The sequence below is a fragment of the Lissotriton vulgaris genome, chromosome 7, assembly GCF_964263255.1.
Source record: "Lissotriton vulgaris chromosome 7, aLisVul1.2, whole genome shotgun sequence".
Classification (NCBI taxonomy): Eukaryota; Metazoa; Chordata; class Amphibia; order Caudata; family Salamandridae; genus Lissotriton; species Lissotriton vulgaris.
Genome location: NC_141695.1, coordinates 1,519,494,612 through 1,519,522,589, shown reverse-complemented (window position 1 = coordinate 1,519,522,589; position 27,978 = coordinate 1,519,494,612). Strand labels below are relative to the sequence as shown.

Below are 27,978 nucleotides of genomic sequence, written 5' to 3'. Positions count from 1 at the left end.
TTTTGCAACAGCATCTGTAATCAAGTTTTATCCCCCACATGTTCTTTTTAAATAATATGGATTCTAATATTCTAGGACATGATGTAATGTTACAAGTGTTTTATTAAAAATTGAGCTATTAGATCGGATTCTTAAAAACGTACTATTTGCTCAAGATTGTCTTATCTTAGCAGCACTTTAGCAGGGAACTTTGTAATAACAATAGTACTTTAATTTTATGTCTTTTTTTGTGAATCACGTTTTATTAACAGTTATGTGTTTTATGTGATTGTTTAATGGGGTTGAACCCGAAAAAAGCATATTTTTGACTAACAGATATAAATCTACACATAATCATCTAAAGAGACGCAGAACGGGTCCTTGTCAGGTCTACCTAGAAAAAGAATTTACTTAATAATACATTAATCTATTCTAACCTTGCAGGTCTTCACTTACATACGATTAGTCTCTCGGGGTTTGGTCATTACACACTGTCTGTACTGTCTTCTTGTACTACAATAAAGAATGTCTGTTATAAATATTTTTTTTTAAAACCTTGCAGTTCACTATCCAAAAATATTCACCTGCATACTTTGTGAAATACTGCCAAATGAGTTACCAATAGACCACTTTCCCCACTCTCAATGGGAGTCCAAGAATAGCAAAGGGTGGCCATGTTCAGAAATGACTACAAGGCTATATAAATTGGGGCGTGGCTAGCAGCCGATGAATATGTCCGCAGCCTAGGGAGGCTCCGAGCTCCATAAACGGGCCCAGTCTAGCCGTAAACGTATCCGTTACCTGAACTGCCCAAAAACTCGAGGGAAAGCGGAGGAGGCTGGCTGGCATCATCCGAATCCAACTCTGTGAGGCAGCGGGACTCCCAGACAAGTCAAGTCAAGTCAAGTCAATAAATTTATATAGCGCGCTACATACCCAGAGGGTCTCAAGGCGCTTGAAGAGGGGTGGGGAATTACTTCTCGAATATCCAGGTTTTAAGTTGCTTTCTGAATGCTAGGAGGTTTTGAGTGAGGCGAAGGTGCATGGGAAGTGAGTTCCAGGTTTTGGCCGCTAGGAAGGAGAATGATCTTCCTCCCATGGTGGTTTTGTTGACGCGGGGAACAGCAGCGAGGGCTTGGTTGGAAGAGCGCAGCTGGCGGGGGGGGGGGGGGTGTAGAAGGAAAGACGTGTATTGAGGCATTCGGGTCCAAGTTCGTAAAGAGCTTTGTGTGCGTGGGTGAGGAGGCGGAAAGTTATCCTCTTATTGACGGGGAGCCAGTGGAGGTTTTTCAGGTGACCAGAAATGTGTTCTTTACGCGGGATGTCTAAAATGAGTCTGGCTGATGCGTTCTGGATGCGTTGGAGTTTTTTCTGAAGTTTTGCGGTGGTACCGGCGTAGAGGGTGTTTCCGTAGTCCAGGCGGCTTGTAACCAGTGCGTGTGTGACCGTTTTTCTAGTTTCGGTGAGGATCCAGCGAAATGTTTTTTGAGCATGCGAAGAGTGTTGAAGCAAGATGAAGAGACGGCGTTGACTTCTCTGGTCATCGAGAGTGAGGAATCCAGGATGATGCCTAGATTCCGTGCGTGATCCGTCGGGATGGGTGCTTTTCCAAGGGCCTCTGGCCACCAAGTGTCGTCCCAGGCGGAGGAGGAGGTACCTAAGATAAGGACTTCTGTTTTGTCTGAATTCAGTTTCAGACGGCTCTGCTTCATCCATTCGGCTACCTCTTTCATTCCTTCATGTAGGTTGGTTTTGGCGATGTTTGGGTCTTTGGTGAGTGAGAGGATCAGTTGAGTGTCATCAGCGTAGGAGATGATGTTGAGGTTGTGTTGGCGTGCGATGGTCGCGAGGGGGCTCATTGTGGCATCGTGGTTCTGTGTCCATCTGTGCTTCATGACATAGCTGCGCTGATGTCATGAAGCACTGGAATCTCCTGCGCATCTCCTAGAATGTTATGCTTTGTTCAGCAGGCAGTTGTAGCCCTACTTTGATGCTGGCTGGATGTTCACCTGTGGATGGGATCTTTCTTCTGAATAAAACCAGAACTTATTACCTTCAAATTGTGGATTCATATTTTACATTTGGCGACGCAGGATGGGATATATTGGAACAAGAAAAGATCTCAACACCTACCTCTAATATATATATTTTTTTTAAAACATTTCCACAAACTTTACTTGGAAAATCTTTCATGAGGTACTTCGGTGGCATTCAACTTAAGAAGAAGACAGATACTTCGGTGGCATTCAACTTAAGAAGAAGACTTCAATTTCGTCTTTCTCTTATGGTAAGAGAAAACAGAGTCTAATATATTTTTTTTTATTGACTCTCACTTTTGGGAATATTTAGCAGCATGACCACTTTTTCGACATCGTATCTCGACATTTTTTTTTAGATCTTCGGGACCATTTAATTTTGCTTTTTCGCGTTGTTTGAGCACAGCGCCTTCGATCTGCATCTTTTGAAAAGTCTTACCTGCCCCACGTCCTCGCGAGCTACCTTCTTGAACGAGAACGCCATATCGTCCAAGCAGCCTTCAGAGAACTTCGAAGCTTCAGAAACAAACAAACCAGCTTGGATGGGATCTTTCTTCTGAATAAAACCAGAACTTATTACCTTCAACTTGTGGATTCATATTTTACACTCATGTATACGTTGAAGAGGGTGGGGCTGAGTGAAGATCCTTGTGGCACGCCGCAGATGACTTCAGTGGCCTCTGACTTGAATGGTGGGAGGCGTACTCTCTGAGTTCTTCCGGTAAGGAATGAGGTGATCCATTCCAGTGCTTTTCCTTGGATTCCGATGTTTCTGAGTCGTTGTAACAGGGTGTTATGACAGACTGTGTCGAAGGCTGCGGAGAGGTCGAGGAGGATGAGGGCGACTGTGTCTCCATTGTCCAGTAGAGTTCGGATGTCGTCTGTTGCTGCGATGAGTGCGGTCTCAGTACTGTGTTTGGCTCGGAAGCCGGACTGTGAGGAGTCGAGGGATTTGTTGGCTTCGAGGAAGGCGGCGAGCTGGTTGTTGACAGCTTTCTCGATGATTTTGGCCGGGAATGGAAGGAGCGAGATGGGGCGGTAGTTTTTGAGTTCGGTGGGGTCAGCTGTGGGTTTTTTCAGAAGGGCGCTGAGTTTGGCGTGTTTCCAGCTTTCTGGGAAGGTGCCGGAGTGGAGGGAGCAATTGATGACGTCTCGGAGGTGTGGTGCTATGATGGAGTCTGCTTTGTTGAAGATGTGGTGAGGGCATGGGTCTGTGGGGGATCCTGAGTGGATGGAGTTCATCAGGCGGATGGTGTCCTCAGTGGAGATTGGGTTCCAGTCATTAAGGATATTCATGGGGGGTGAAGGTACGGCAGAGGGTTGGGTGGGTTGGTCTTCGGGTTGGTTGTCGAAGCTGTTGTGGATGTCTGCGATTTTGTCGTGGAAGAACGAAGCTAGTGAGTCGCAAAGGGTTTGAGAGGGGGTGATGTCGTTGGAGTTGGCAGTGGGGTTGGTAAACTCTTTGACGATGTTGAATAATTCCTTGCTGTTGTGGGCGTTTTTGTCTAGTCGGTCTTTGAATGCGTTTTTCTTGGCAGTCCGGATTAATTGGTGGTGAATGCGGGTGGCGTTTTTGAAGGCGTCCCTGGTGTTGGTGTTTGGGTCTTTTTTCCAGGCCTTCTCAAGGGAGCGACAGAGTTTCTTAAGATCCTCGTTGAACCAGGGGGCCTTTTTGCTGCCCGGCTTGATTTGACGTTTTTTCAAAGGTGCTAGGTTGTCGGCAGTGTTGCTTAGCCATTGAGTGAGGTTAATGGCTGCTTGGTTGGGGTTCGATGAGTAGGCAGGGGGGTTTTGAAGAAGCGCTGTGGGGATCTGGTCGATGGTGATTTTGTTCCAGTTTCTTCGCAGGGTAGGTTGAGGATGGTTGTGGGTTGTGGTCTTATTGTAAACGAAGTGAACGCAGCTGTGGTCCGTCCATTGGAGAACTGTGGTGTGACTGAAGGAAATATGTTTGCTGGAGGTGAAGATAGGGTCGAGAGTGTGTCCTGCGTGGTGTGTGGGGGTATTAACAAGTTGTTTGAGTCCGAGGTTGGCGAAATTGTCCAGAAGGGTGGTGGTGTTGTTGTTGCTCTTTTCCAGGTGAAAATTGAGGTCTCCCAATAGGATGTAGTCCTCGGAGGAGAGGGCATGTTGGGTGATAAAATCAGTGATGTCTTCAGTAAATTGTGCACGGGTCCTGGTGGCCTGTAGAGGAGGGTGCCTCTGAGTGTGGTCTTGGGGTCGGTGTGGATCTGGAAGTGAAGGTGTTCTGCGCTGGAGAGGTTGACGTCCGAGCTGGTTGAGATGCGGATGGAGTTCTTATGGACGATGGCGATGCCTCCTAATGTTTGGATGGTGCGATCTTTTCGGATGATCTTGTAGCCTTCAGGGATGGCTATGGTGATGTCTGGGGCTGAAGAGGCGTTCATCCAAGTTTCTGTTAGGAAGGCGACGTCTGGAGAGATGGTGTCTAGTAGATTCCAAAGGTCGATGGCGTGTCTGTGACACTGTGGCGAGGAGCGGCATCAGGCGGCCTACTGAGACGCGGGAGCCGAGACCCACAGTTATAGTACTGTTCGGCATAAGAGGCCCGGTAGACCGAAACCAGGAGTCCTCCCTCGACCGATCCTTGTGAATATCTTCAACTTCAGGGACCGTGATGCAATCCTACAAGCTGCTCGGCAGGCTCCTCCGATCCATATTGATAGCGCCGCAATCACGATCTTCCCAGACTAAACTGCGGCAGTTATGAAACAACGCAGAGGTTTCCTTGAGGTGAAGAATGTGCTACGGGGCGTGAAGTAAAATACTCCATGCTATTTCCAGCCAAGTTTTGAGAGTAGAAGCGGAGGGCAAAGCGTGGTTCTTCTCCACCCCAGAGGAGGCTCAGAACTGGTTGGATAGATGACGTACGACAGTGAGATTGGGCCGTGCTGGGCATCGATATGCAAGGCGCAGCGAACATGGAGCAAGAATAAACATCTCTTCAGCAGCAGATAAACTGTCCGTCCTGGACTGATTCGACTGCTGTGGCGGAGAGCTTAGCCCAGGCCCCCCTTGGACTGTATCTTCTTTGGTAACGCACAGCCGCGTAGCTAGGGGGGGGCGGGGGGGGCGGTCCGCCCCAGGCGGCACCTTTTTGGAGGCGGCCGACACTGACTGAATGGAGGCCGAGGCCCGTTGCGGGCTCTAGAACAGACTGGTGCCTTGTCATTTGGCTGTGTACCGTGCACCCGGCCGATCCGGGCCCCAGGCAGCACAAAATTTTCTTGCCAGGCTCAGACTATTAAGAGTTAAAGAAAAGAGCTCAGTGCCTTGGTACTCTGTTACAGTGTAACAACTCTGCAGTGACTCTTTGCGTGTACAGATGGGCAGCTGTGTGGCGCCACCGGGGTCGGATGTGACCTCACGTCCGTTCCGGTCTGGAACTGAAAGTGAGGCTGGAGAAGAAGTGACGGGGCCGGGGTCGGACTAGATGTGCCGCCTGTGTCGTCGGTCCGACAACTGACTGGTCAGCATCATGGCCGCGCGGCGCGGCATCATGTTAGTGTGCCTGAGGGCGAGGCATGAATTATCATCGACGGGCCTGCTGGCGTTCCGTCCGTCGTGGCCGCCGGACCGGGCACCTGCGCACAGAGACTTACCGATCACGTAAGTTTTGAGTTTCATTTTAGTATAAATGAAACTCGAATTTATATGAAGCCTATCTGTACTCACTGTACACAGGATAAAAGTAGGAGTAGTGTGGGGGGGGGGGTGGTGGGGGGTCGGGTCTCAGGTGGGCAATGATGGCAGGAGGGAGGCACAGTGTTGCCTTCGCTGTGCTTCAGGGAGCCGATGGAAAGTAGGCCGCAGTCAGACCTCAGCTGTGGGCCGATCTGCACCAGCCGCGTTGTATCGGGGCAGATGCTACAAGAAGCATTCGCAGGCAGCAATGCCATTCGCCCCCCAGGTGAATGAGTCCTACCTGGTATGAAAGGGGGGTGGGGTGGGTTGCACTCGCCAGCTGTCCAGCAGGGTTGGCGGCAGAAGCCGATGACTCAAAGCGTAACCCGACAGCTCCATAGTGCGGTGAGTGGTGTTCGCTGCAGGCAGGCACAATGAGAATAGCAGCCGAGGGTTCCAGTACAGCTGCAATGTGGGGCACACTTCTGGTGCTTGAGTGTCTCTAGCATATACTGCAGTATTTTAACTCTAATTGTACTTTGTACTCTTTTGTAACCTGCACACGTGTCACTTTTTCCTCCTGTAATGCACTGCTGCCTCATGTATTTTGTTTGCTAACAATTGTCACTTTTACCTCGTAACTGAACGTCAGCATTTGTAATTTGTTCACTTGTAATTTTCTCCTCATGTATCATTACTGGTCCTATTGTGAAGCGCTCTGACGCTTCGGGTAAAGTCCGCGCTATATAAAAACCGCATAAATAAATAAATCAATCAATAGCCTTTGCCTCAGGCTCACTTGCGGCCCCTGTCTCCATGAGGCCTCCGAGGCGTTGCCGAGCAGTGCGTGCTTCCCTTGATGTAACAGGGCTGTCAGGACAGTCAGGAAGTGAGGTGACCGGCATCGACTTAATCCCACGGTGCAGATGGGATCCGATAGCATGTGAATCAAGCATTTAGCATGCAGGGCCACCAGAGTTTACAGACAGTCTTTTAAAGCATTATCAACCAAATTCTATAATCACTGAAAACTTGAAACACAGACAGAAGACACACCAAATATTCTTTAAGTTGTCCAGCAATACTCTGTCATGAATACAGAGAAAAATAAATGAAATTACAAAATCCACCGTGGGAATATCCGCCTGAATTTCAACCTGGGCTACCCTGGTCACTTAGATAGATACGTTCTGTAGCTAACGAGCCAATACATCATTTTAATTAGGTCTGCCTACTGAAGTTCCAAACTTTCTCAAGGTTATGCATCTCTGCAAAGTTTTTGTCAGGCAGCCAGCCTGCCACTGACTTTAGTAGTGTTGTTACCTTTGTCAGGTTACAGGAGGGAGCACTAGTGTTAGTGCCCTTCCATTTCTGGTGCTCTGCAGCAGTTTCAAGAACTTCTTGGAGTTTCTTGTTGCTCAAATTGCTATAATTTCTCATATTTATAAGTTTCCCTCGTTTTCATTGCATGATTTTGCTCGGCAGAAAGTGTCACTCATAGTCGTTGAAATGTCACTCATAATTTCACTGAAATTATGAAAATGTCACACATGGCAATCTGAAACCTTGGCAGCTATGTACAGATAATAGTATTTAGGGAATATTCTCCACTTCCGGCTAATCTAGTCTCACTTGGACCCACTCTTCGTTCTGTAAACCCTGTTACCCATTACCATACTGATTGGAAATGGATGGAAATAATAGATGATAGAAAACATTCCCTTTAGTAAATTACACTGCTGCTGTTTTTCCGTGATGCAGTTGAATTGCTGAGCTGCATTCTCCTGGTATTTTCACTCCTGGAATTCTATAGAAACCCCACAACTTTTATATATTAGCAGCCAGTGGTTGCAATTAACATCCTGTGATTCTGGGCAAATCATTTGATCTCAGTGCCTATAAAAAACAAAACAACCATTTGCGTAGCCAATAGGTCACGTATTTCGCCAGAGCTATTGGCTTTGCCAATGACCGTGTCATGTATGTGCATGTAACTTGCATGATCGAGGTAACTGTGAGCAGCAATACTACGTGTCTCTCGGAGACTCGGACATCTTTCAAGTGCGCACCGTCCTTTTTCCCCAGCAAAGGAGGGGGCGGCAATCTGAGGGGTAGCCCCGGGCGCCACAACCTCTAGCTACGCCCCTGGTAACGCATGTAGGAGAGTAGGGTCTGCTATCCTATGGTCACCCCAAATTTTTGCTTTTTGCTTCACTGGTTTATGACTTAATGTGGCTGTGGGCCTGCTAATCAGACCCACAGCCTGCTGTTCTCTCTCTAAATTAATGCCAATGCACTCTAGGTGCATTACGAATTGGAACTGGTTCACCTTATAGGCCCCTGTAACATTGTACTCCAGGTACCCAGGGCATAGGTGTATCCAAGACCTACCAGGGGCTGCAGCATGTATTGTGCCACCCCTGGCCTGGCCTCCATATTTGACACAACTGGCTGATCAATCAGCTGGGGTAAGTTGGTGTAATCACCTCATATTTAGATATAGTATACCTATATCTAACCTATCTGGACACATGTTAACCTATAAGCCACTCCGGCCTGGCCTCCATATTTGACACAACTGGCTGATCAATCAGCTGGGGTAAGTTGGTGTAATCACCTCATATTTAGATATAGTATACCTATATCTAACCTATCTGGACACATGTTAACCTATAAGCCACTCCTATGGAAGGCCTCGACAATCCTGGAGGCAGAGTGCTTGGTTTCATGTGAGATGGTGCTCTGGCACGAGCTGAGCCCGTCTGCAGCTGTCGGGAACAACTCCCTTAGCTGTTTCGGGATATTGCCATACCATATACTCTTAAGTGCATTATAATCCTCGCGGTTACTTGCTAACTTAGGTTTGGCTTTATCAAAACATTTCGAGTAAGGTGTCATACGAATTGGGATACTACCCCCCGCCAATTCTGGCGACGGGGGCAGCATTCCACCCTTCTTGAGGGACACGACATGTACATAACCTGAACCCCGGTTAAAGTTAAACTCGAGCCTCAGCATCACAAAATGGATGCTGCCACCACAGACACAAGTCTGACCTCCTGCTGCCGGGAGTCCTTCCAGCGAGGGAGGCTAGGACGAAGGGTTTCCTGCCTTGCGAGGTGCGAGCACCACCTCAGACAGGATTTTGTGTATTGGGTAGGACAGGGATGAATAGAATGAGACATGCCTGGGGCACACAAGGTGTCCCCGTGCATAAGCCAGTCCAAACCGGTGCTGAGGCTTTCCAGCCCCAGTCCTGGCGCGGAGCTGGACAAAGGAAAGGGGGTGTAACCGCCCCCCTTCCTGGTCCCACCCAGAGGAGGGACCTAGCAGATGATCCGGCCCCCAGATTTGGAATAAGAGTAGGAGCTGTGTCCCAAGACTTCAGATCATCCTGAACTCGACTTGAAACTAAGAAGAAAACTGGACTTCGACATTCTGCTGCACAGAAGACTGAAGAGCATCTCCCTTGTGGCCAAGGAGTGACCACCCTGTGAATACAGGCACCATCCAGCAACTCGACGTCTGCTTTGCTGCCGCCTCCCGCCGGAGCCCGAGCCCAGAGCCCGACAAGACCCAGACTCCCAGACATCTCAGAGCCCGATTCACAGTCCCTGAAAAGAAGAGACCCGTGGAGGCACGGAGAGACGTGGGACCGGCCATCTTGAAAGACTCGCGAGAAGCTGACTGCGCAGCACCCGAGGCACCCTCGACGCTGTGCTTTGGGGTTTGAGAAGCCCCACCACCGAGCAGCATCTGCACCGAAGATCAGCACCCCAGCATCTCCACGATCTGCGTGGCTCCCTTTTGCATTTTGCCACTCGACGCGCCATCCCAGTTACTGGCCCGCTGGCTAGTGGCCATCTTGGCGACGAAATCCGAAATCAACACTGCTGGTCTGGTTGCTCCAGACTGGCCCTCGCTCCTGTAAAAAGGAGCACCCCCTCTGACCTTGCTGGTCCGAGTGAGAAGCTTGCATCGTTTCCTGCGTTGGTTGCATTAGCCAAGGCCTGTTTGCTCCGATCAAGAAGCAGACACTGCCATCAGCTAGAGCCTTCGTGGGACAGCTCGTGACCGAAGCCTGGACGTCCTCGACCTCTTGGTGTCCACGTGGCTGCAGAGACAGTCTTCACTTCTTCGCCTGTTTGCACCAGACAACGCCTGGTTCCATGGTAGTCACTGGTTAGTGACTTTGAACATTGTCCCCTCTGCTTTCAGGTCTTCACCTCTTCAGATCCACCCTTGGATCCACCGGAACTCTCCTAGATGACCCGCCTGCAGCATCTTCATCTACAGGCTCCATAGACCAGCACGACGAAACCCGACACACTTTGAGACATATGCACCCGCTTCCTGTGGGTGAGGTAAACCAGGCACTCCGGTGCTCCTGTGTAGCAATACACCTCTAGTGTCTATGTTCCAAGTTGCTAGGATCTAGGTCATCCGGAAGGTTCCCTTTTCAGTAACTTTGTAACTTTTACGCACCATTGACTTTGCATTGGTGCATGCGTGTGCTTTAAGCGCTGCACCCGAGTCCCGCGGGCCTTTCCCGACTTCTTCACTGTTAGTCCCGAACAGCTCCAGCGATTCCCCAGGTCCTAGGCCTACTTCCTTTCCGATTTGTGGTACTTATACCACTATTTTAGCATATGGTTTAGGTGGCCCTAGGGCTCATCCATATTGTGCAACTTTTGTACATTTAAACTGTGTTTTGTTTTAACGCATTTGCTTCTGTGCTCAATAAAGAGTATAGGGGATATTTGTAGTAAATAAATATATATATATATACATTTTCAATATATATCTGTGTGGTGTCCTTTCATTTGGTATTCAAGGGGATTGTGTATGGTAAAACAGCTTGCTTCACATGCCTTACAGAGTTTAGCCTAAGACTGCTTTGTCCACGCTACCTCTAGGATAGCTGGTCTATAAGGTTGACTTACAACCAATCATCATAAGGGTTGCTTGGCATGGCACAAGGTGATCACTAGAACCAGTGAGCATCATATACCAGGCCAACTTCTCACAACGCAGTCTTGGGTACTAATTGAATGTGATAATGTTGCTACAGTTCAAGGTTGCTGCTCACAGGTACTTTACGCTATAAACTGGGGGGGGGATGCCCTGTAGTGATGATATATGGACACCTTTGCAGTGACTACTCCTCTCTGGCCCTGTTTCCAGACTTTAATATTGGGCTCTGGGTTACTGAAGTCACAGGTGTAATGGCCCGAAGTGGAGCAGGGGCTGTCTTCTCTCACCCCCTTCGCTGCAGAACTGGGAAAGGGTATTAAGCACTCTGCTTTGTTTGGAGTGGCGGGAAGTTTTGATTCCGTCGAGCAGGGAGGCAGGGTGGTGGGTGGGAAGGGAAGGGTGGTTTACGCAAATTGTTTCTTGTTTCCTTGTTTTTTTGTTCAGGGCAATGATTACTGTAGAATGTGCCAGTTATCTTTGTGTGGGCGCACAACATAGGGGTCGCTTTGTACTGCTGCATTGCTCATGGCGGTAGAGACACGGTTGTCCAGCTCTGGAGAGAGTACTACTAACGCTCCGAGGTCCCCGGTGGCCCCCCTAACGTTGCTTACCTGGAATGAACATGGTCTTCGGAGATAAGAATAAAAGGGGGTTGGTACTGCAGTATTTACGGCATAATGCACCGGTGGTGGCATTATTACAAGAAACGCATCTGGTGGGTTCGGCATGTAGAGCAATGGATCGTTGGGGTTACAAAATGGTAGTGCACTCGGAGTTCTCCTCAGGCTCGCCGGGGGTGGGCATACTGGTACGTAAGCAGTCCCCTCTGAAAATACACCACACCTGGACCGACGCTCAGGGACGTTTTGCTGCTAGATCATGTCATTGGGAGGGGAAACGTTTTAATGTTGTGTCAGTTTACATTCCTCCGGCCCTCCAAACTTTGGCCTTCCTGGCGCTTAGTACGTTCCTCTTAAACCTACCCGAAGGGGAACTGATTTTGGGAGGCGATTTTAACACAGTCCTAGATGGTACTAAGGTCCGCTACCCAAGTAAGACACCTGGAGCGGGTGGTTCCCGTTTGAGGGGGTTCATAGACGCCTAGGGTCTCACAGATGCTTGGAGATTTAGACATCCCAGTACGCAGCGCTACACTTTCCAATCCGGGGTGCATAATAGCCTCTCTCGTATAGACTATTTTTTCCTTTCAGCCGACAGCCCCATTTACACAAGTTGAGATTCGTTCAGGTGGCATTTCGGACCATTCTCCTATTTTCCTATCCTACAACATGCACATTAGGGCAAGGAAGCGAGTTTTCCCCATATTAGCCAGTTATCTTCAGGTCCCTGTGATTCGGAAAGATATAACGGCAGTCACGAAACATTATTTCCATGAAAACGTGTCCTCAGTACAATCCCCTAGTATACTGTGGGAAGCATATAAAACAGTAGTGAGAGGGCAGGCAATTGCCTCCATAACTGGCAATAGGCGACAGGCGAAAGGGGAATTAGAGGCCCTGGAGGCAGAACTGGCCAGACAAGAATAGAATCCCACCCCGGAAACAGGACAAAATCTTCGCATTAAGCAAAGCATACTCAAGGAATATCAGCTGGACCAGGTTAAACTGTGGATATAAACTACACGGCACACAGTATATGAAATGGGGGATAAAGCTGGCAAGCTTTTGGCTTGGTTGGACAGGAAAGAAAGAGCACAGAGAACGATAGCGCAGCTTAGCACTCAGGCTGCCGAAGTGGTAACCGCTCCGGAAGACATAGTAGAGACCATGGCGGGGTATTTTGAACATGTATACACTTCTAACTTCTCACATGACAACAGAAGAGGCGCAAACATATATTAAAGATATTAAAATGCCCGCCCTGTCTGCTGAAGCGGCTCTTTCTCTGGAGGCCGATATTACGATTGACGAACTGCTGACTGCCATTCACTCCCTACAGTCAGGGAAAGCTATGAGACCCAATGGAATCCCCATTGAGATCTACACATGCACATCTGACTTACCTGCCCCACATCTCCTGTCAATGTTTTTAGATAGCTTAGAAGCGGGGAAGCTACCACGTGATCAACGAATGGCTACTATAATTGCTGTGCCTAAACCTAGTAAACCCCCGGACCAATAATCATCGTATCGCCCAATATCTCTGCTCAACGCCGAGGCAAAAATATTAGCTAAATTGATTGCCACCCGACTAACCCCACACCTCGACACCCTGATTCACCCGGACCAGTCCGGATTTATGCCCAATAGGAATACTGCGCTTAATCTCAGAAGGGTGCAGGTGGTAATGGCACGTATGGTATATCTCCAAGAGCCGGCAGTTATCCTCTCTCTCGAAGCCCGTATGGCGTTCGATATGGTGGAATGGCCTTACATGTTCGCAGTTCTCAGACATTTGGGCTTCGGCCCCAAATTCTGCGCATGTATGACATTACTGTACTCGCGTCCACTCGCTCACGTGGTGGTGAATAGTCATATCTCTAGAGACTTTCCGTTGGGATGGGGCACGCGCCAGGGCTGTCCCTTGTCTCCATTGCTGTTTGCGTTGGCGCTGGAGCCATTGGCAGCCTGGATCCGATGGAACCCCATGATTCGGGGACTTAACTGGGCTGCGACTTGGGTTGACCGCATATCTCTATATGCGGACGACGTGCTGTTATACCGGTCTTTTCCGAGACGCTCAATGATAGTGCTTTTAAATATCTGTGAGATCTTCGGTCGGGCATCTGGGTATACCATCAATTGGTCCAAATCAGTGTTGTTCGTCCTCAAGGGCCCACCCCCTCTGCTCCCGGCTGACTGTCCACTTACGGTTATGGAAGACTCTTTTAAATACCTGGGTATTTGGATAACGCCTGGATCAGACGCCTTCCTCGTCAAAAATTTAGAGCCCCATCTGGAACGATTTAGGCAGGATGTGAAACACTGGCATAACCTGCCTTTGACTCTCCTGGGCAGGGCAACCTTTTTTTAAATGATGACGGTCCCCTGACTTCTGTATGTACTGGAAAATACCCCGTTCCAAGTCCCATTAAAATATTTTTAAAATATAGAAGCGATTGTCTATGGCCTGCTCTGGGGAAATAAAGCTGCACGTATTTTGAGGGGCAAATTGATCCGGAGCTGGAATGATGAGGGTATCGCCCTCCCTGATTCTCAGTTATACTATTGGGCAGCCCAACTGAAAATATTTAACCAGTGGTTGCATGCACCTCAGGCTGAACCGGCGTTCCAGGCAGACAGGTATGAACTGGGTGAGTCTGAAGTTCTCTCCACACTTTATGATAGGCGTAGCTCCTCCTCCCTTGTGGGACCGATGGCACATACAGTGAGCATCTGGTATGCGGCACAGACCCGTCTGAAATGTAAAGACACTATCACTCAAATGACCCCCCTGTGGACAGCGCGGCAACTGGGCAAACTCCGCAATAGTAAGGGATTTATGGCTTGGGACCTAATAGGCATCTTCACGGTGGGTGATTTATGGAAGAAAGGTGCAGTGGTTTCCTTTGACCAGTTACAGGCCCAATATGAATTAGCACCCACTGAAAAGTATAGATATATACAGATCAAACATGCCTTGGAATCAGTTCTCCCACCAGGCACCGATGTACCTGAAGCCACTCCACTAGAGGACAGATTGCTTACTGAACATATGCCCAAGAAGGCGACTTCTTTTACTTATTGTAAATTAGTCAACAGTACACCAGACCCGACAATAAAATTGAAGCACAAATGGTCAACGGATTTAGTGGAACTTGACGAGGCGGACTGGCAGGCAGCGCTGTCCTCCCCGTTGGAGGTGGCTATACCCTCTAGGCTCAGATTAGTACAACTAAAGATATTGCACCGAGTATACTAAACAAGGGTCACCTTTCACACCATAGGAAGGGCCACGCACCACTTTTGCCTTAGGGATTGCGGGGAGGAGGGAACATTCTTTCACACTATATGTCAATGCCCCCGAATTGCAGTGTACTGGGCTAAAATCATGAGAACGGTGTCCCAGGTGGTTGAAGTATCCATTCTCCCGGAGCAGAGGTGTTGCCTCCTGAATCTTTGGGAGCCGAATGAGCTCACACACCCCGCTCAGGACTGGGTGACGCTGGGTGTAATGTATGTTAAACGAAATATTGCCAAGGATTGGGGATCCGAGGAGGTACCGACGCTTACAGATTGGTGCTTGGACCTGGATGCAGCAATGATGGCAGAGAGGGTGGTTTATCTGCACCGGGGTTGTCCCCGGAAATGGGAGAAAATCTGGGGGGCCTGGAATAAATATAGAGGTTACCTATGTGAACCGCCATCGCTAGACGGGGAGGGTGAATCGGAGTAAAGGTGAGTGGGAGGGAATCCAAGGTAGTATTGAAGGGAAGGAGTTTGTTTTATTGTTTTACTGGTTTTTAATCAACTAAGTCTACTGCTGAGCAAAATGTCGCAAAGATCTACTGTAATCTGTGATGCCCAGAGTTTGTGCTACTTGATTAACGTGTGCAAGATAACTAATTTCTTAGGATCTTATTTTTTCTTATCATCAAAAAAGTTAGCTTAGCAAGACCTAGCATATCAAAATCCCTGGTGGTTTGATCTCTTTAGCATTATAACAATATGCGTTTTGATAACAAACCCAATAAATCCACAATTTTCCGTAAAACATTCATCCAGAAAGATAAAAAATGAATCAAAAATTGTGTCCTGGACACAGACTTTCACTTTAATGCCCAATATTTCCATTATTGTGTGCCCTACCTTCCCATGTTCACAAGGTACAGACTAGTACTAGACGGTGCTTACATCCCCAGTGCAGAGGTAAGTAGAAAAATCTGTACCTAGCTTTCTTATATTTTCTGCCATTCCACTGTATGCTTTGAAATCAACATGAAAAGACTGGATAAATTATGTTTTGTTTACCTTGACATCCTGCTCAAGACTGTGTAGGAGTTCTCCATCCACATGGCCTGTCTGGGCCACTCTCAAGCTTCTTCTCTCAGCCTTCCTGAGGCGGTACTGCAGGATGCGACAGGTCTTGTTAGCATGATCTAGCTGCTGCCGCAGCTCCTGAAATTGATAAACATCCTCCTCTGTGTAGACATCCTTCATCTCCAGCATTTCTAAACGCAACTCCTCGATTTCGTCCTGTGAAAAAATTAAGGGACACCACCAATGAAGTATACTGTATTACATAAGAGTCATGCAATTAGTAAATGAATAAATGCACACAAAGAGAATGACCCCAAATTTACCACTCTGCTCTGTAGAACTCTCAAATGGGAAAATCAAGAAGGGATTAAAAAACAGCTGTAAACCTCTGGTGAAGAAACCTCAGCTTATTTCATATTAAGTAAGAGAAGCTCACCTATCCTCATTTTCTTTGCATTCTGGCACTATGGAAAATCAAAGCTGCAGCACTAGACTGCAAAAAACAGTAGGGTCAAAGCCAACAGATTTGGCTTCTAATTGCAAGTGCTGGTTGATTCTATGCTTAGACGTTCATCCATCCATCTCTACACTTAATCGCTCACCACCAAGCACTAAGTCACTTATCCCTACACTACACTCCTACATCTTTCGTCTACCCTCTGACTCATTGTTATGCTATATTACATTATGTGTATTTGTAAGGCACACTATCCCAATCCTACGGGAATCCTGGCACTTATTTCTGCATTCACCCTTCCAAAACACCACGAATTCACCAATCGATGAAGGGAGCACTTTTAGTTATTATCCAGGCCTGCTGGCTTAGCTGGGGGATTGCAAGGGGCAAGCTGTGTAAGGTCTTCCAGCATTGTGTGACTACTAGCCTGAGATGGGTGACACTAAAGTATACAAAAAACTGCTGGATAGAATGCTTGAATTAATCTCAGCCAATGGAAATTACTAACAGCCACATCGCAGTCCATCGTTATTTTGCGCACCATCAATAAATCAATCAATCAGACTTTGTATGGCGCGCTAATGACCCTGAAGGGTATCCAAGCCCTAGCATGAACTGAGTCTATTCCAACTGCTCCTGCTGTCCTCATCAGACTGAGGCACAGGAAGCAAAGAAAAGGCTCCACTGACCAATCACAACGCTGCATTGCAGCGTTGTGATTGTTTTTGAGCATCCTGGTGCGATGCTTAAACAGGGAATGGGGGCCTGGGCACGTTCTCGATGCAGGCTGTAATGCAGCCTGCATGGAGAACAGGGAAAGTGCGCATGACTGATTTAGACCGCCCAAGAGGGCCGACTAAACAGTCATTGTGCACATAGGAGTGGGCAAACCACTCCTGCCCTGCTCCGTGAGCAGAGCAGCCCCGTACACCCACAAAGGAAACATAAAATGATAATAACTTAAAATTATTAGCAATTTATATTTCCTACTTTACTGTTCAAAAGTAGTGGTGCAACGCTTCTCCGCCATAGCGGACTAGCTGCCCCTGCTGGGGTGGGGAAAAACCTCTGCAGCTAAGGGGTTAACAGCTGGCCTTGCTGAAGACACAATGTGTATTTATTTAATGATGGCAAAGTCTTCACTTGAATCAACGCTGCAGCAGGAGTTGCTATATGGATTCCCATTAAACCAAACCCTCCCCCCAAAACTGGGGTGAGCATTATTGACTAAGTCAGTATTTTTATTCACATTTGAGAACCCTTACCTAGTGACCAGTGGCATTCCACCCAGTTTCCAACTCCTCCCCATTTCTACATCAAAGACTTCCACATCAAGTGAACAACCAGTTGTAGGTAATGGTGCCAGCAGCCCCCTTTCACCCCTAGTATTTTGCAGGCACTGACCGTCTGCTACATGATTCTGCCCCCAGCCCCAAATAACAGCTCTGCTTTAGTTTCTAGCAATGTCTCTTCACGGCTAGTTCCAGTTCCAGTGCACCAACCCAAATCGACCCCCCCATCCTCCTGCTGCACAATAGGTTTAAGAAAAATGCCATCTTGGAATGGTCCCATACTGCATATACATCTGTTGAAAAGTATCCAAGTGCCATTCGAGGAAGTGATTTGGCACATCCAATGAGTATATTAATGTATGATTCTGTGTAGCTAAACCTCTAAAGACTTGTCCCAATCTGTGTTTTTCCAAAAATATAACAATATTTCTAAGTGTAAAACATCCAATAAAAGTTAGTATGGTATAAATACGAATACAAAATGGTCACATTTATATAACCAATTCAAAAGTACTTTATTCGGTTATTTTTCATACAAAAACCATAAAAGTTCATACGACAAAATATATTTCAAGCAATACGTTAAAAAAAACATGTCAATATACAGTGAATAAAACAAAAGTTTCATAACCTTAAAATCCATCTATCACATGTTAAAAAAAAAGAACATCTTTCAAAGGTTTACTTAACAATTCTATGTATCCAAACATGTCCTGTACTTCATTGAGCTTTTTAAAAAAACGATCACATAGGATATGCATTCCGATTTTAACAGTTGTAAATATAGTAGGGCAGGGCGAGTTTGTACAAATTGCAATCTTTTTAAAATAGGTTTAAGATAAAAAGCCCTGGAGAATTCATAATATTTACAGAAAAACAAAGTGCAGCAGATCCTGTGGAGACAAATTGTCGCAGCCACAGGGTGCTAACACTGTCCCTCTGTGACACCCCTTGGGGACTGCAATTAAAAAGTGAAACAAATTGAACTTAAACCTAATTAATAAAAAGCGCTCATGAGCTGCTAGTGGCCAGAGTAAATATGGTTCCTCGCCTGGTGAGGTTTTGAGCATCATATGGAGGCGCACATTGGGCTTCAACAGGTCCTTTTCCTGCCTGTCCATTAATTTTCGTGTAATGAAGGACTGTTTTATATATGCTACATCATTTCTGGTAATTCCTTCCGGGTTTAAAAACAAGTTCAAGCAAACTTCCTTCCCAAAACTAGTTTTAAGGTATTTCATCCAGGGAATCTTGGTCATACAATCTAGGCTCAGTGTCTCTTTTAAGAGACTATGGGTTAAACCAAGCTGTTTATTGAGCCAACATTGTAGCCAAAAAATAAGAAGGCGCATGGACAGGGTGTCACTAATGAAAGGCATACCAGTCTCTTCATGCACGGACATATTCGGTGTCCCCTGTGGGACACATAAGAGCTGATTTAGGAATTTATTTTCAACCAGCTGGAGGCCCTCTAGGTTACAGTATTCCCATAGTTCACTCCCATAGCTGGCTATCGAGACACTCTTTGCGCGATAAACCTTCAGCATCGCCCCCACTGGTCTGTTGCCCATTCTCGCAGCGAAATCAAAGAGCGCTGCGTTTGCCCCTATAACCTCCCCCCTTTTTTTATTTAAGAGAGAGGCCCAGTTCAGCTGATGATCCAAATGGACACCAAGATAGGAAAAAGAGGTACACAAAGGCACCCTGTTGCCATTTACCATAAAAGGGTACTGTTTTTTTTACTCCTTTCCCAACCTGCATCACGTAAGATTTTGTATTATTTATAGTAGGTCACGACTATCCATAAACCCATAAAAGACGTTGAGTAAAGATTGTAGCCCTTTCGGGGTGCGGGCTATAAGGATGGCATCGTCCCCGTATAGCAGGATGGGCAATCCCTGATGACCCACAAAGGGGTAGTCTGCCCCTGTATCAACCAATGTGTCTTCAAGGTCATTTATGTAAAGATTGAAAAGAAAGGGGGCCAGGATACACCCCTGCCTCACCCTCCGACTAGTTCTAAAATTTCTTGTTACCTTCAGATCCATGGAATATCTTACGTTTGCCCTTGTGTCTCTGTGTAGATCTTTTAAAAAATTTAACAGCTGTTGTTCTACCCCCATGGCCTCCATGGATTGCCACAGCTTTCCCCGGTTGACACAGTCAAAAGCAGAGGAAAGATCCATGAAGGCCATGTAGATAGTGCCAGGGAGTGAGAGGGTGTACTTGCCCAAAATCAAGTAAAGGTTTAGGCATTGCGCCATGGTTGAATGCCCTGCGCGGAACCCATACCGAATGTCAGAAATTATCGCTTTCTCCTCCGCCCAGGTAGTCCGCCTCTTAAGTATAACGCCCCCTAAAACTTTTACAATAGAATCAATTAGGGAGATTGGTCTGTAGTTTAGTGTACTATTAGGGTCTCCATTCTTGAATACGGGTACAATTGTAGATAATCCCCAGGATGATGGACATCCCTTAGCCGCTGCAGCGTTTCCCACTGCTGTCAAAATTGGGGCCCAGAATAGGGTGCAGGATTTAAATAAATCTGGGGGGATGCCATCTGGACCGGGGGCCTTCTTGTTTGAGAGGTTGTTAATTCCCTCCGTCAATTCCACGACTGTAAACACCATCGGCGCCAACCCCTGCTCCTCTATTGTTTGGACTGGGCATGTAACACTATCCTTAAAAATAGTGGCAAAATGGGACACCCAATCTTCCTCCGTAATATTTGACCCAACTTCTTTTGCCCCTGACGTTAAAAAGGGAGATCGATTAATTGTGGACCAGAATCTTGAGCAGCTTTCCAAGGTCACAGGATCTAAGAGCTCCTTCCAGTGCTCGTTTTTCAACTCCTTTTTCTTTTCGCCAGCACACTTTTGTAGATTAATCGCTGGGTGTGAATCAAAGATCTGTCCCTGGGAATTATTTTAAGGGACGTCTTCAGGTCTCTGGCTGCTTTTGAGCATTTGTGACAAAACCATTTAGGGTCGCCAGATGGATTTTGTCCCCCCGGGGCCTGTAACATCTTTCCTACACGAAGGGCTATGCTTTCAAAAGGTTTTAGAACCCCTTCGTCAAATGGTTCTATGCTGGTACAGGTTGAGAACTCAGCAGCGCAATCTTTTTTGAGTCTATCGAGGAAATCAGGCGGAGTAACCTTATTCCATTTAATGCGTCGCCCTCCATTTATAGCTAGCACGTATTTCCACCTGCGACTTTATCCTTTAATTTCATTAGATTCCCTAATAACAGCACACAGACAGGATTGTGGTCACTGTGTGCGCTCGATGATATACAGAAGGCCAAAAGAGGACTCAACATGGATCTAGAAACTAGAATAAAATCTATGAAAGTCCCAGCAATTCTGCCGTTATAAGTAGGTTCCTTCTGTATAGATAATGCTGGTGCAGTACTCATGGTAAATAAAAGATCCTGCTCATCCAGCATACAGTTTAGCGCATTTCCTTGTTTTGTGTGTTTGAAATGTAGGCCCACTATCATGTGGCAACCCGTGGTCACTAGAGTGGTTAACATAGGGTCGCCGCAAAGGTGTATGTTGAAGTCTCCTGCAAGTAGCAGGTTTCTTCTTGTTGTTCCGCGGCACTGGGTGATAAAGTTGTCCAATTCTGTAATCCTACATCCCTCGCCCTGGTTACTTGCATTGTAAAAATTTATCACACACAGGCTGCTATCTTTTTTCCCCAGGATAATGGCCTGGATGTTTCTATTACCTGAGGTAAAGACCCTTATGCTGCATCTTAATGCCAGGGAGGTAACGATGGCTAATCCTCCAGAGGCACGGCCACTATTTGAGCTTGTGGCTGGAACGCAGAATGATTTATAACCCTCCAATGAGATATTACTACAGTTGGTAGCCCATGTCTCTTGGAGACAGATGATAGAGTGTTTGCTTACAAACTGCACCCACAGGGGGTCTGAAACCTTTCCTGATAGCCCCGCGACATTCCATGAGACAATATTAAATGCTGGGTAATCCTCTATGATCAACTGGACACATTTTATAGGTGAATCAAGTTGGGTTGTTCCAAAGTGGTTAACCTCACAAGAACCTTCATCTACTGACGGTGCGATATTGTTAGAGATAGCTACAGCAAAATTATTATAGCCGTTCGCCAAACTGACCCGGGGTATAGGATATACAGGCATGGTGTTAAAGCCGTCCTGGAGGGGATAGCTAGACGGAGTGCCACCCAGTCAGTCGCAGTCATTAAGGCCCGAGAGAGCATTGAATCCATTTGTGACTTCTACATCCGGAAAGTCTGCCGGTCCACATCTCATCTGAACTCCATTGGAACTCATAGGTATTATATTCCACCCTCCTGGTCCCCTGGGATGTGGTGGTTTATTAACGAGCATCCTGTTCGTGTAGTTTTGGTTGCTGGAAGCGCCCTGTTGTCCTGGTCTATAGAAGAACCCAAGGGGCAATATTTCTATACCCTGTCCCCCCAACAAGGTACTTCCCTCTACATCCCGGAGTATCCTAGCTACTGGTATTGGGCTGTTCAAATTTATGACTATACAGTCATCTTCTCTGATCTTCCTAGAGTGTCCCAACCATGCAACTCGATGGGCCATAATTATATTATGTGCTACCATATGGCCACCTGCGGCGTTTCGGGAAAGCTAGTATGTGACCTTGTTTTTAAGCTGGGAGAAGTCCTCTCTTTCTCCTTGACGGAGAGGTGGAACATTACCTAAGATTATCACTAGCGGGATACTTTGTGGGGGTAGATCTAGAGTAGTTCGATTACCTACACCCTGGGCCGACTTATTGGGCTGTGTAGATGAAGTCGTCAGTGAGGCCGGTTGTCTGCCCTCTTCCTGATGTATCCGATGAGCCCCCACACAGCTCTGACTTCCCTCCTTGCCCAAAGGGCTATCCATTATATCCACTGATCTGTTATCGCTAATGGTCAGGATCCCTTTAGCTATTGCCTACACAGGTTCATGTAAAATAGATGCTGGGTGTTCATTATTATCTAGCCGTTTACTTGTGTATATAGTTTGTACTCCCGCCTTCTTGTTATCAGTTAGAGAGTATAACAGTTTGATATTATCTAAGGTGGCCTGTTGAAGTTTACCTAGATTTTCATTAATTATTTTCAATCTCTCGATGAGAGGAAATATTAGGGACTTGACTATCTGTTCTACCTGCCCTATCAGCGCACCATCTCCTTGTACACACGTTGTTGGTCTTTTCACCGGCTGCGGTTGGCCATTTTTTAACAGATGGGGGATACTCTTGTTGTTCTGTGCAGGAGTATCAGCCTGTTTATGGTTTTGTATGCCCAGAGGTTTAGCCCCTTTATTCACTAGTTTGGGGATCTTTGCCCATTTACCTTTCGGTCCTCCTCCTCCTCCTCGCTTTCTTTTTCCTGTAGATATATTACTTGTGAATATCGGTTCAGCTGTGAAACAAGCAGGTTTATTCGTGGGAGGTAACTTGCAAAGTTCATTTTCCTCATGAATAGAGCTACCAATCTGTGTATTCTGTGTGCTGTTCCCCAGGGAAATGTTGCTATGTGTGTCTGACCCTATGCTAATCTCTGGCAGTCCAAAATCGATTAGGCGTTGACTTAAACGATTCTCGGGGGTTGTGCAGCACTTAACCACATGGCTGCTAGGCGTTTTCCCGTCCTGTGCTGCAAATTGTTGTTTTTCATTGTTTTATGACGAGCTGGCCTTGTCATCAGCGCACGGCAGGTAAGCGCCATGACGAGCCCAGCTCGTCATTAGCTTCGAAGGGGTTAATAGAACCCAATGAGGACCGTTTGGAAAATATTTCAAGTGAGAGCCGTTTTTCAACATCCACTATCTCATGGTCAAGGGCGGCTGTAACCCGGGTGATATAATTATCTAAAGTTCCAATAAGACTTCCACTGGTGGATTTAGATCCTAGCTTTCCTCCTTTATCCGATTGTGTAGACATGTTTTAGAAAACAGCCCGTGATTAAAGGATTAACGTTGTACGAGAATTTTAAACATATATCAGGTTAGTCCTTTAGAATTATCGAACGTCCAGGTCACCTGTAATTATAGTTGCTTCGTTGAACAAGTCCTTAGGAGGGTTGCCCGGCTTGGCCCCGATTGGTCCCGGACGGCCACAGACGGCCCGCCCTTTGCCCGGGCTTAGCCCGGCGCTGCCCGCGCGCGATCCTGTGACGCGGGGGGCTCTGTTCAAGTTTAAGCGTCTCCGGACGCGCTGTGGGCGGTGGCGGCTTCCCTCGCAAGTAATCCCGGGAACTGTAGTCCTCTGTGGCCGCGCCGCGTTGCTGGAGGGTGCAGCTGCGGCGGGAGGACACTCGGGGAATCCGCAGCAGTGGCCAAGATGCGGGAGACAGCAGGTATGGCCCCAAACAAACAACGAGGTAAAGCCTCAGAGCACCCGCTCCACCGGGGCTCTGTTCAAGTTTAAGCACCTCCGGCCACGCTGTGGGTGGTGGCGGCTTCCCTCGCAAGTATTCCTGGGAACTGTAGTCCTCTGTTGGCGCGCCAAGTTGCTGGAGGGTGCAGCTGCGGCGGGAGGACACTCTGGAGATCAGGAGCAGTGGCCAAGATGCGGGAGACAGCAGGTATGGCCCCGAACAAACAACAAGGTAAAGCCTCAGAGCACCCCTCAGAGCATTTATATAACCATCCGAAGGCTGGTGAAGGCTGCTGAAAACTTTGCTGCTATCCCTGGTCCCTGAGCCGTGACGCACGCTGCACTTTGGGTACGACCCCTGGAGGGGGAGAGATGCCACAAAAGCCTCCTTGCGGTCCGGCAGCGCGGGAGACCGAAGGCTGGTAAAGGCTGCTGAAAACTTTGCTGCTATCCCTGGTCCCTGAGCCCTGACGCACGCTGCACTTTGGGGGCGACCCCTGGAGGGGGAGAGACGCCATAAAAACCTGCTTGCGGTCCCGCAGCGTGGGAGACCGAAGGCTGGTGAACGCTGCTGAAAACGTTGCTGCTGTCCCTGGTCCCTGATGCACATTGCACTTTGGGGATGACACCTGGAGGGGGAGAGACGCCACAAAAGCCTGCTTGCGGTCCCGCAGCGCGTGAGACCGAAGGATGGTGAAGGCTGCTGAAAAGTTTGCTGCTATCCCTGGTCCCCGAGCCCTGACGCACGCTGCACTTTGGGGACGACCCCTGGAGGGGGAGAGACACCACAAAAGCCTGCTTGCGGTCCCGCAGCGTGGGACACGCGCGGGCGTGCCCGGGCCAAGACGGGCCCGTCTTAGACCGACAGAGGCTGGGCTGGGCCACCCCTTTATGGTGGGTGTGTCGATAACTAGTGATTTCTAGGTCTGTTTGGGGCTTTTTGTTCCTGTACCCTATTGTGACTAGACCGTGAGTAATATTTATAAAATGTCATGGGTAAAAGAAAGTCAGGCCCTACACCGAGCACAGCAGGAACGCTGGGAGGGCAACAATTATTATTGACTTATTTGACTGGTGCGATGGGGGCCATCGAGGAGCAAATCCACACAGTAGTAGAGACTCTTACCCAAGGACGGCTGGGCCTTAGTGTGGAAAGTAACACTGGAGGGAGCTCAACAATTAACTCTGCTATGCTGATGTGTGGGGGGCAAAATGTGTAGGGAGCACAAAACGGTTGTATTCAGTTGACCTCAGACCTTCTATATGAGAGCGATCTAGAAGAGGTCCCCCAATCACCCCCAAAACATTGTAAGAACCCCGAAATGAGGGAGGGTGTACAGGTGGCTATCAATATTGAGAAAAGCCCGGTGATGCTGGGTAAAAAGCCACTTCCCAAAAGAAAGAAGACCCTGGGTAATCAATCCAAAATAGCAGGAGCAAGTGCTTCCACCTGTGCTGGGAGAACTAGTGCGAGGAAGCACACTGTAGGACAAACACTGGAATTAGATTACATTGCGAGGAAGATTGATAATTTACGTAGCTTTGTGGTAGAAGCCCTAGGGAAACTAGGAGATAGAGTTGCTACTATAGAGGGGTGTCAGAGGAGATATTAGGGCTACCACAGGGGGGATGAACATTATACAGAAGGATAACCTCCGACTAGGTACACTCCCACTCCTGCAGACCCCTGTTAGGACTACAAACGTAGACAGCTCTAAGTCAGATATTGTGCATGATACTACTTGTATGCCCTCCCAAAGATCTAATGGCACTGCAATCATTTACCTCCTCACAGTATTCCTAATCAGCCCTCAGTAGAACAGCATGGCATTAATAGTAGAGCCGGGGGACTTCCTTTTGGGCATGCACCTCCCCCTGAAAGTTCAGTTACAACATACCTTGACCTACCACCAGCGGTTACACTTTATGCACTAATATTAGCAAATGCCCCCCTTGCATGAAGCAGAATAAGAAACATGGGAGAGCCTTCGAAATAAATCTTTACAATGGCTGGGTAAAAATAAAACGGTCTCTCTGACCCATTATTTGAAAATTTCAAAATGGCAAGACGGGTTTCCTGGGTGGGTTAAGGCCAAAAGAGCCTTCAGGGAGATTGTATTGTCCTAACCTTTAGCGACCCCATGCTTGTGCATGCAATACGTACGAGGATAGGAAATGTATGTTTTAATCATATAGGAATTAATGTTTTACCCCTTGGTGCTTTTTATTTGCCCCCTGTGGAGAAGACTTTTAAAAAATATGTAAGGTACCTGTCTGTTGGTAGTAGTAGATCAACTGAAGTCCCGCTCCATAATCGTTTCGCTCTGTTATCCACTCTGGAAGATATAGATTGACCAAGAACGCAACACACAGGGGCGGTTGACCAAGTGAGAATGGAACTTCCTTCACCTGTGGGTGTCCCCTTACGAGGGTTGGGGGGTGTTCAAACTCCTCCACGAGAGAGTGGGATAGTTCGAAATCTGTTCTCGGTATATCTTACTGAGGGCATGGAATAATCATTCCAACTCTGTTGGTAATTCTGAATCCAGTCTTGACATCATAGTAACATCTAATACGACTGGGGATATTCCTAGTGGAAATATGTTCCCTCATGCGTTAGGAGGGGGAGAAGCTAAGGTATATACCAATGAGGCTTGTGAAATACTTTATTGGAACATCGCGGGCCTGTCCACCAAAGTTAATAACCCTGAGTGGCTAACCTTTGTAGAACATTTCTCCATAATTTGTTTACAAGAAACCCGGTCAGATAAGGAACATCACATTATTGGCTTCAGATCCTTTTTTACACCGGCAGTTAGCAGCAAGCACGGGCGTAGTAAAGGGGGCCTGTGTACATATATTTCTAAAACGGCAGGGGTATGTAAAACGAAATGTATAAGTGAGTATCTACTATCAAATGTTATTAATAAACAAGATAGGTGGACATGGTTCAGTGTTAATTAACTTTTATAATAACATTCCAAAACCTCAGACTATGAGTGTGCTCAAGAATCTATGTAATATCTTGGGTAGCTTGGATGAAAAAATGTCTGGTGATGTGTGTATTATTTGGGGTGGTGATTTGAACTATTTTTGTGCCAGCATAACCAATGGGGTATATGTGGTCTAGGTAAAGAGACAAAAGATCAATCTGCCCATTTTTCTCACAGTGTATTGGGGGACCTGTTAAATGAAATCATGTTTCAGTTTGACCTTGGTTACGCAAATGAATTGTGTGCTTCAACTGTAAGAGATGTAACTCTATAATTGACTACATCCTAGTTTCAAATAAAATATCAACTTAAAGTTAGTGATCATTATCCAGTTAGCATGACTCTTGAATTGGAGAGACAGATAAAACTAATAGTCAAGAGCAGCCAAACTATGATTTTAAGATCAATCTTGCTAGTAGTAATGGGTACTCCCTAAAGTGGGCAAAAGTGGATCCCGTGGCCTTTATACATAATTTGATAAACAGTACTCAGGATGATTTTGAAATAGGTTTGGCCGAGGGTAATGAGGATAAAGAGGTTTTAAATGGTTTTCGCAATATCTCAGGCGAGGCTCGAAAGTTACTGACAAGAGAGCAGAAACAGGGTTTGCATAAGCCACAGGAATGGTTTGACAAAGATTGTAACAAGGCCCATACCCTCATGAAGAAGGCATTGCACAGCCCAAATAGATCTATAGAGGAAATAAGACAGGCGAGATATTCCGAATCGACAGGCCTTAAAAAGGAGAAAGATTCAATTGAAGAGAGAAGCATGGGAGACGTTACATGAGGCATGTGTAAGAAAAGATAACTACGCCTTTTGGAAAGCAGTGAATGCCCCATTCTTCACACAGAGGGATACTGATAAGATAGATATCTCTATTACTGAGGATAAGTGGGTCGAATTCTCTGCGGGCCTTTATAAAGATGATCCTACGGATCAAAATGAGATAGTCTCACTGGTAGCGGTCACCAACGACAGAGTGCAGTAGGAAGTATTCCCCATAGATATTAGGATCTCTATAGAGGAGGTCACTAGGGCCTTAAAAGAGAGTGCCTCTGGTAAAGCACCAGGACCGGATGGCGTCCCTGTGGACTTGTATAAAAGTAATATTGAATTATGGGCCCCTCTCCTTACTAATGTTTTAAATAGATGTAGTTGTTATGGTTTTATTTCCACATGGTCGGATGCTATAGTGATCCCCATTTTAAAAAGAGAGACAGGAACGAACCAAGTTGCTACCGCCCAATCTCCCTGCTAGACTCCCTTCTGAAAGT

At 47.0% G+C, this 27,978-nt stretch overlaps 1 protein-coding gene across 1 annotated transcript in view; it reads right to left on the bottom strand.

Moving 5' to 3' along the window:
• MTCL2 (microtubule crosslinking factor 2) overlaps positions 1 to 27,978 on the bottom strand; it is a 579,413-nt gene that overhangs the window by 486,859 nt on the left and 64,576 nt on the right. Inside the window, exon 2 of the mRNA XM_086932389.1 lies at positions 15,566 to 15,790. Within this exon, the coding sequence (XP_086788515.1) occupies positions 15,566 to 15,790 (225 nt within the window). The remainder of the gene's footprint in view (positions 1 to 15,565; positions 15,791 to 27,978) is intronic.